The sequence below is a fragment of the Colossoma macropomum genome, unplaced genomic scaffold, assembly GCF_904425465.1.
Source record: "Colossoma macropomum unplaced genomic scaffold, Colossoma_macropomum, whole genome shotgun sequence".
Lineage (NCBI taxonomy): Eukaryota > Metazoa > Chordata > Actinopteri > Characiformes > Serrasalmidae > Colossoma > Colossoma macropomum.
This window is the reverse complement of record NW_023494800.1, coordinates 26,193,496-26,203,092: the sequence shown is the minus strand read 5'-3', so window position 1 is coordinate 26,203,092 and position 9,597 is coordinate 26,193,496. Positions and strand designations below refer to the sequence as shown.

At 44.2% G+C, this 9,597-nt stretch overlaps 1 protein-coding gene across 1 annotated transcript; it reads left to right on the top strand.

Moving 5' to 3' along the window:
• Nucleotides 1-3,662: 3,662 nt before the first annotated feature.
• spry4 (sprouty homolog 4 (Drosophila)) lies at nucleotides 3,663-9,365 on the top strand. The gene is made up of 2 exons (XM_036588311.1): nucleotides 3,663-3,888; nucleotides 5,578-9,365. The coding sequence occupies exon 2, from the start codon at nucleotides 5,633-5,635 to the stop codon at nucleotides 6,569-6,571; it is 939 nt and encodes a 312-aa protein (XP_036444204.1). The 5' UTR covers nucleotides 3,663-3,888; nucleotides 5,578-5,632; the 3' UTR covers nucleotides 6,572-9,365.
• The last annotated feature ends 232 nt before the right edge of the window (nucleotides 9,366-9,597 follow it).

The window sequence follows — 9,597 nt, the reverse complement described above, 5'->3', positions numbered from 1 at the left end:
TGCTATGTGAAGGGAGCGGCGCGTGGAATGCCCAGAATGCTGGCCGCGTGAATGGCGGGTCCACGCCCCAGCAACAGGTCACGCTTCATCGCTAGTTTGTCCCATGGGTGAGAGTTCAGGGCCACTCCTGTCAGTTCTCTGAAGAAGGGTCAGGGGTCAGCATTTCGGCAAGAGCTCAGCTTTCCCTTCAGTAATAGTGGGGGAGCTTTGGGAGGGTGGGGGGGCTTCCCTTTCTTCCCACACAGACCCAGATCACCAAAGGCCCGCATTCTCCGCATACATCCCTCACACAAGCTCCTTCCTGTGGGCTTGGCTTGGAGCTCAGGGACCCCCTCCCCACCCAGGCACAGGGAGAGTCAGCTGCTTTTCCAATCAGGTCACCACTCTAGACTGGCCTCATGGCAACAAGCACGACTTAATAGACTGAACTAAAGGACGAAACTCTCATGAAAGATTGTGTTGCTAGTATGTAAGCACTAGCAAAAAGCAGGATAACATTTGTCGCTCTTTAAAAAGGAATTCCACCAATTTTTCTCAATTTACATACAATTTAGTCAAGTCATTCAGAGTGGTTTGATGTAAAATGTCAGAACTGTTCACAGTGGTGGTGACAAAAGCCAGACGTCCGAAGCATTTAATATTAAAAACTACATCAAAGAATGTTACTAAGCTACATGAAATGGTTACGAATATTATTAAGTTTATTATTAAACTTATGTTTTTCAGATTTACCACTATTTTACCATCAGCAACATTACATATAAAAACTCAGGAGACACATGTAGGCTCACAGGTCATTTGGGTAGTAAATAAAATGGCTATATTTTGCGTTGTAGACACAGTGACCACTGCTTCCTATCACCACATCTGTAAAGAAATATGAGTCTATAAGTTTCTCTACAATGCATCATTTCACATTAAAAGACTCTGAACTACTTTGTTTACATCTCAACAGTTGATTATGTGATTCTACATGTGTTGTTAAATGTAATGTTGCTAACGGTAAAATGGTGGTAAATCTGAAAAAAAAGGTTTTCTATGTGTTCTATTTGCCTTGTAACAACCTATATGGACCATTCCACCATGAATGGATTAATATATATATATATATGTTTTTAGGCCAAAATCTAGACCAGGCACTGATCATTTTGGATAGCGTATAAAACAGCCGTATTTGAGTTACAGACATCGTGACGTCTGGTTTCTATCACCACCCCTGTCAACAAATCTGAGTCAGTAATGTTTTTCTCTACAGTGCACCATTTCACATTAAAATACATTGAACTACTTTGTTTACATCTCAACTATCGTTTGCTGCAGAAATGTCAAAAAATGGTGGGATTCCAATGCAAGAAGGGGGTGGGTTTCAGTCATTAAAAAGTTTAATTTATGGTTAGAGTTACACAAATCACTAATGATGTTCTCATCAATGTATTTTTTTTAAATAAAATAATCAATAGGTTGTGTACCAAATGTGAACGGTACAGTCAGCAGGGTAGGGGTAAAAGGAAGGTGTCAGGTGAAGGGTACAGATCATGACCGGGCTTGTGAGAATGTTAAACGACCCTGTTGACAGACCAGCCCGTGACTTCGTTGGCCAGATTGACTAGTCACTATCTGCGAAAGCCCGGTGAAGGGTCATTTCCATAGCAAAGTGTGACCTGCTGTGTATTGTAGCCGCGAAGCCCCTTAATTTCGTACGCGATAATCGTATTTCCAGTGTGTGGTCATTAGCGCTGAATAGAAAACATTACTTTCAAAGGGGCGGCGAGGGAGGCCATTTTCACCTTCGCCATCTTCCTCCTCACACTTCCGCCTCGGCCGAGAAGAAAGCGCTGCTGGCTAAGATGAAGATATCGGGCCGTAGAGACTGAACAAACCATCAGAAACGGATCCTGAAGCCACATCCGCACGGCCGATGTATCAAACGACCATCTGTGGCTAAGTTTAGCTCTCGCCGGCAGATCATTCAGATCCAGTCTGGGGTCGAAGGCGATGTTGTCATGGAAATGTGTGCTAATGCAGAGGCCGTCCATTAACCTCTGACAGCATTAGTCAAGCCGCAAGCTGGGACTTATCCGTGGGGGCAGGGCAAAGACACAGGGGTGTTAAAAAAAAAAAAGGAAATTCGCGCTCATTTCCTTCTCGTGGTTTCGTTACAAATCAACGACATCCTGCTCTTTCTTTTGTGGACCCTGCGTGCCCCTCACACTCACCCCCTCCCCCATACGGAAATCTGATAATATGGGCGCATATGGACATGTACTGTTAAGGGTCAGACATATATTACAATATATATTTACATGTTGTGAACATATATGCATAATATATGGACCATAGCCTACATATACGTCTGATATGTGGTTGAATACATCCCAGTACAGTTATAATTGGTACAGTGTTAACTGTTTGCTTTTAAATATTAAATTAATTAAATATTTCATGGAGCAATTTTTTTTATTCCTTTCATATCAATGTTTTTACTGCATAGCTTATAATGTGCACATGTTTAGAGCAAGGTTATGTATACAAATGTTCACTTCATTATAGTATGTGAAAGAAAGAAGACGCCTAAAAAACCTTATATTGTATAACATATATGATATATATGAGTAATATATGCCTGCCATATATGGATGTTTTTTTATCATATATTGTTAAATGTATGTGTTACACATATGATTGTATAATAAATGGCTGAAATGTCTGTCATTGTCAAGTTGACATATATATGTCCATATGTGACTAATACAAGCTGGGTATGGGGGAAATCCCTCTATGATAATATGTTCCATGTCTGAAACCCATGTGCTGCTATATATCAGATTTCTGTGTGGGCTTTCATTAACCAAGTTATAACCAGGTCAGCGTCTTCTCGCCTTTCCACCTCAGCTCGGCTGCGTGGTAAACGTTAGTGAAACGACAAAATTGTCAAACATAGAGGCTGAGCTGACTTCCATTTGTGTTTTCTCGCCTTTGTTCTCGAAAGCGAGGACGATGTGCACCCCACACTCCGGCTGAAAACGAGTCTCGATGCTGAAACGCAGCAGGGTCAGCTTTAGTTTAGTTCAGACGAGGTTAGATCCACCATCACTACTCTGCATTGCGATTTCGCACCCCTCCCCCTCCCCCCTCAATGAGTCATGAGTCATGGACAACTGTACGCTCGTAATACAGCAGCACAGTGTTCACAGAGCGCTGCTTCTTTTCTTCAGTCGCTTCAGTCTGCTTGGCTTTCAAATGCAACGGAAATGGCAGGAAAAAAGCCAGAACCACTGTCCTGCTTTGGTTTATTCCCGCTTTCTTGTCGGTGTCTGTCCGTGTACAGGTTCGGCTCCCCCAGGACACAATAAGAGCCCAGGCGACATAAATTAAAGTAAGCAGTGGCATGAGGCACATAGCCGCCTTATTCATGTAATCCTCTCTGACATTGCCCTTGTGTCGAAAAGCTCCCCCATTTACCCCAACCCCCCCATTCACTCACCCCCCTCTTCCCCTCATTCTCCCATTCATGAAATCCTCACATCGCGCATGCGCAATGAAATTCGGAGCTCTCCCATTCATAAAAGTGTAACCCCCGCATTTGCGTCCCGAGTCGTAATGCCCTCCCATTCACAAAAAAAAGACGTCCTGCCAAAGCATCTGCGCAGTACGTCTCTTAACCCTCCCATTCATAAAAAGCCATTTCCCTCATGTAGTCGCAGCGCCGTGTCAGAGAGAGAGACACAGGGAGAGAGAGAGATAGAAGAAGAGAGAGAGGAGACCGTGTTCAGCGCTCGGTGCTGCTGCTGCTCCGGAAGGCTCTCTGCTGAACTATAACGGAACTATATCTCTGAGATATCGGACTGTAACGCCTGAAGAACGACAATGAGTTACTTGGAGAAGCGAGTAAGTTTCGGATTTTTGTTCATTCCTCGCCAACTTTGATTCCTGTCGTTAATACGTGCTCGACACACCGTAACGCTGCAGCCTCGAGCGGGCTGGCTGTCGTCGGCTAATTCAGGTTCTGCGCCTTTTCGTCCATTTTCTGACGCTCTTGTGAGACGGAGCCTCTGGACGTGAGAGCCCCGTGTCAGTGTTTAACTCCGGTGAAGTACCGAGGCAGCCGCAGACCGCCCGAGAGCGTGGGGGTGGCGCAGCTCTCCGCTGGAAAACGGCGATTTTACCGACGGCGGTAGTTAAAGCCACCGTCCCCGTTCTGATATGTGGATTTCTAGCTGCTCATTGAGAAACGAGCAGCGTTTGGCGGAGCTGTTCGCGTTGCCAGCGGAGCGCGCGGCGTGACGCTTCACTGCAGCTCTCACTCTCCTTCGTCACTCCAGATCAGACGGGTTTGACTTTGTCATCTTCGCCTTTAAAACAGCGTTTCTTTGCTGGCACGAACAAAAGGCTGAATACGAGTTCGACCGCTTTTAGCCGGACGCGTTTGGGGTCGTTAAATGAATTCTGGTGGGCAGATGTTAAATTAGAAAAGGTCTTGAAGCTGCCCGGTTTTATAGATACATTTCAGGGTGAAGACTTTGTTGAGAGGCAGCAAATCCGTCCGTTTGAAGAGAGCAGTATTATGTCTGAGGCGCGATACGCAGCCTTTCTGGACAGTAGCTCTTTTTCCCTTTAGCCAAAACGCTGCAACAGGTTCGATATTTTTCATCTGTTTGTGATCATTTGATGCGTAAAGTGGTATATTTAACCCATAAAACTGAGCTTTGATGGTTTTCAGCCCTCTGCTGTCTACACGAATAGCAGTGTCGTGGGCGGATAGGCTAGCTATGTAACATTTTACAAACCTCATCCATCGACTGGTACTTGGGGTTAATGCCTTAAACATATACAGTCCGGTTTCGTCACCGTTCCTATTTTTATATCTTGCTTCATGCTGTCTAATGAGGTGTTATATATGATCTATATCTGACGCCACAAGCACTTGTGGTTATAGTTTCCTTAAATCGACGTAACTAGAGAATTGGTGTCTGTGAACCTACGTTTGGCTGCTATAGCTGTAGCCACAGATTTCTTGCTTGGGAATGAGTCCATTAAGATCCTCTCACTGAGTGCTATGCATTTGATTTCATACTTAGCTTGAATTTTGCAACCTTAAATGACCATTAGGGATGCACGGATATGGGAGCTGTGGGCCCAAGATGATACATGAACACTGAAAAAAGGTAGAAATTGGGAGATCTACCTGGATTGGCATTGCAAAGGAATGTGAATTTTATTTCTGTATGGTTACAAATGCTGTAAAATGGATAAAACGGAGACATTTTATCAGAGTAACCCAACATTTAATAAAATTTTCATAAAATTTTCATTAAATTTTGCTCTTCCAGAGTACAATAAATATTTCATCAAATATCAGTGTTAAATATCAGTCAAATCTAAACATTCATCCAATGTCAATATTTTTTTTTAAATAATCTGACGATACTGTTATGATTCTGATATCACTGTGCATCCCCAGTGGACATAAATGTTTTTCATGACTTGTATTCTATTACTATGAAAAAAATAAGGACATCTGTAGAACGCAACTGAAAAGCTGATTGCCGTCCCTAAGTCGCGCTGTTGTCTTTACAGGACTGCTAGATGCTGACCTGATCTCGGTTTGGTGTATGTGGGACGCAGCCTACAGATGGAGTCAAGGGTTCCTCACCACATTCCTGGAGTCTCCTCCTCCATTATGGTGCAGCCGTTGCTGGACAGTCGGGTGCCTTATGGGCGTCTCCAGCACCCACTGACCATCTACCCCATTGACCAGATGAAGTCCTTACATGTGGAGAATGACTATATCGACAGCCCTGCGGTGGTCTCGCAGCAGCCACCGAGCCACAAGGTATCCACCAGGGGGCAGGAGGTCCTGCTGGGTGCCCAGCACCACCCTCACCTGCCCCGCTGCGAGGCTCCAGATGCCACCACGCACCCCTGGATCTCCTTCAGTGGCCGACCCAGCTCCATCAGCAGCAGTAGCAGCACCTCTTCCGACCAGCGGTTGCTGGAGCATGCGGCGCCCACCCCTGTGGTGGACCCTTATTCTGGCGGAGGAGGCCATGCCAGAAACCTGGGAACAGAGCAACCAAAGCTGCTGGGCTCCAAGCCCCAGGACTCGAAGACAGGGGTGGCCTTGCCGGCTGAGAAAAACCATATGCCCCTGTGCGAGAAGTGTGGAAAATGCAGGTGCACGGAGTGCACGCTGCCCCGGACCCTGCCCTCATGCTGGGTGTGCAACCAGGAGTGTCTGTGTTCGGCCCAGAACCTGGTGGACTCGGCCACCTGCATGTGCCTAGTCAAGGGCGTTTTCTACCACTGCACCGAGGACGAGGACGAGGAGGGTTCCTGCGCAGACAAGCCGTGCTCCTGCTCGCATTCAAACTGCTGCGCCCGCTGGTCCTTCATGGCCGCCGTTTCGCTGGTGCTGCCCTGCCTGGTGTGCTATTTGCCCGCCATGGGCTGCGCCAAGCTCTCGCAGAAGTGCTACGACAGCCTCAGTCGCCCGGGCTGCCGCTGCAAAAGTGCCCAGGCCTGCAAAGTGGCAGAGGCCAAGGCCTGTCCTCTGGAGAAGCAGGCCTCGTGATGCCGTGCTCAGCATGAAATGTACAAAGGAGGACTCATGAGCAGAAGCTGGTAGGACCTTCTCCAGCACTCGTGTACTTCCCCAAAATCACGGTACTTAAAGGGTTCACGCTTGATCCTCATGACATGGGCCAGCTAGAACGACTAGCACAAGTCTTTACTTTACCTGGCCATCGTCAAATGCTACAAAGAGAAGAAGCCCATTTGCTTTCCTGTTGGGGTTCTTCTCTGTGGCCTGTGGGATCAAAGTGTTCTGCCATTTCAGCCTCTAGTTAAAACACTCGCCAACACAGAATGCTGCATTAGAGCAAAATGTCTGTTTGAAAGAGTCCAATCTCTTTTCTTTCTGTTTATTTTTCCCTTTGGGTGGCTTGGAACAGTCAAAGTTAATATCACCCGTAGAAGAGCATTCTATACTTTGGCAATCCCTCTCCGGATCTGGCACTGGGAAAAGGTTGCAGTGCATTCCAGGCTGATAACACATGTTACAATCAAAATAACTAGACTTTACCTCCATGCCCACTTATAAGCTTGTTATAGAGCTTTTTTCACCCTACTTTTCTGAGGTAAGAACAGGAGGCAGTTTTGTTTGGTCAAAGGAGTTCCTTTATTGCCCCTACATGCATAGTACATTGGATATTAAGTAAAAGAGGCCACCATACGACATTGTAGAATAGGATGTTTGTGAGGTTTGGACGGGAATTAAGTCACTTTCACAAATCTATCAAATGCATGTCACACCGTACGTGAACTTCCACAATGTTTCTTCCAAATATTAGCAGTTTGAGTTATTGTAGAGGAAAAAAACTTCACCTCAGGGAGCATAATTTTCACATAAATTATGTACAGCATGTAAAATTCAACTTGCTAGACTAGCAAAGGTAACCATTTGAGAGAAGCTATTGCATAGTGACACACAAAGCATCCATAAGCTACAGGAGAAAAAGGGTCAGCAGCAAGCCTATCTTGCTTCTATGTCCAGAATATGAAGTCTGCCAATAACACTACCGATATCAGTGAGGCACCCAGAACTAAGGACAAAAGCACAGCATTATGTACAAGGGCATGTACAATTTTGTGGTGAAATTCCTTTAGTTTGCCTTGCGCCAGACTCCCCCCCCACACACACCCCCATCCCCCCCACCAAGCATACTCGGTGCCATAGTTTAGTTTGAACTGCTTTCACCATATGTATTTTTGTGGTATGTCTAGAATTACAGATATTTTTGCCAAAGGAGTGCACCATATAGTTCTAACTTGTGAACTTTTGTTTAAGTGGGCATACTTCATTGTGACTTCTAAGTTCTTAAAGGTACGATGCTCTGTTTGGGCGCAGCCCCACCTTTTCATATACCGAGCTCCCAACTCATGTAATCAAGTGTTTGTACCACCGCATATTCAGTTGTTCGTACTCGTCTTCGTTGCACAAATCAAGGGGAAAAAAAGCAGAAAAACACTACTGTTCTTAGTCTTAAATGTACAAGGCTAGGGTTTAAGTCTTTGCAATCTTAACTCTTGGATAGGTGCCAAAGTAGTGACGAACGAGGAGGCTTGCATAGTCGCATAGGAAAGAGTTGCAAATGTATCATCGATATCCTAGATCTAGAACTATGCAGGTTACACGCTCTTGTAAATAGTGTCGAGAAACTAGCCGTCTTAAGATGCATTTCAAATGTCCTAAAGAATTGCATGGTACAATTTAATTATAAAAAAAGAAAACGTATATAGATGAATATTATATTTTTGGGAGTGCTGGGTGTGGGCGGGGGTTAAAATTTCAAACGATGTGGTTGTGGAGTAGAAGGCTGGGGATTTAGGTCTTTCTATTACAAGCACTTGATTTAGCAAAGTGTGCCAGGCAATAAAAAAATACCTCTGTTTATGTTAGCCATGCCTCATTAGCACGACAGGCACGGCTAATTCCTGGTTCCTCTGTGCCCCTGAAACTGTAGATTTAATTGAATCCACTGAAAGAACACCAATTTCAGTCTGCTCACAGTAACCCTTTTTTCCATTTTGTGGGCGTTTGTTGTGGCCACAGCTTTTTTTTTTCTCCTAAAATGGTGAAACATCTTCTGTGCTTGATTGACATATACAGCTGCTGTGCATGAACTTGAGTGGGGTGGGATAGGGAGCCCTCTCAAGTAACATTCCATTCCATCTTATTCAAGATTTTTAGCTTTTACACCCCACCCCCCCCACCCCCGCTTAACACATAAACTTTCCCTGATATTTATGTGTTTTTTATTTTGCTCTCACTGTCCTCTCGGTCACAGAAAAGCCAAGCTGTGGCTCTAAACTACGAACTGTCTGTGTTTGCATTGCTGCAGTGTAACCTGACCTTTGCAGAACCGCAGAAACGAACGATCTTCCTTTTCACAACCCAATGCTGAAGTGTTCAGGACGCTGTGACTAAACCCTTTTTTGTTTGTCTTTTTTTGTTTGTGGTACACTTTCTCGGCCACTAGCGTTTTATCAAATAATGACTTTTAACCCAATTAAGCAACCTTCCAAACTTGGGCTTGTACTCTCTGCATTTCTTTGGCTTTTGCATTCTTAATGTTGATAAAAAAAAGAGCAATGTGCTTTTGTTTTGTTTAAAAATATATATATAGCAAAAAGGAAAAAGAACTCACACATACAAAAATGTCCCTTTATAGATATATTTATTTTGAAGTTCTATTTTATATAGTATTTATTTAGATGCCTACTTTTGTTTGTGAATAAAAGCTTATGTCAAAACGGAATGTACATTGAAATTGGAAAATATATATTGTTAAATATAAAAAAAACAAGTTGTGGTGTCTTTTCTTTATCATACTTCATTTTACATGGAAGACTATTAGAGGTAGGCTTAAGTATTTTGTGCCAGTGTTTACCAGAGGGAACTTTACAGTATCATTGGAACAATGTTGAAGCTCATTGGTCTGTTAAAAGATCAAAAATATTCAATTTCCCCATGTGACCATTGTACAACCCCAGTCACATGACATGTTCTGTTGATTTTGAAGTGAAAGTAAGTTAATA

Bases quoted from the DNA above. Each gene is read 5' to 3' on its own strand.
- spry4 (XM_036588311.1), top strand. From the start codon at position 5,633: ATGGAGTCAAGGGTTCCTCACCACATTCCTGGAGTCTCCTCCTCCATT.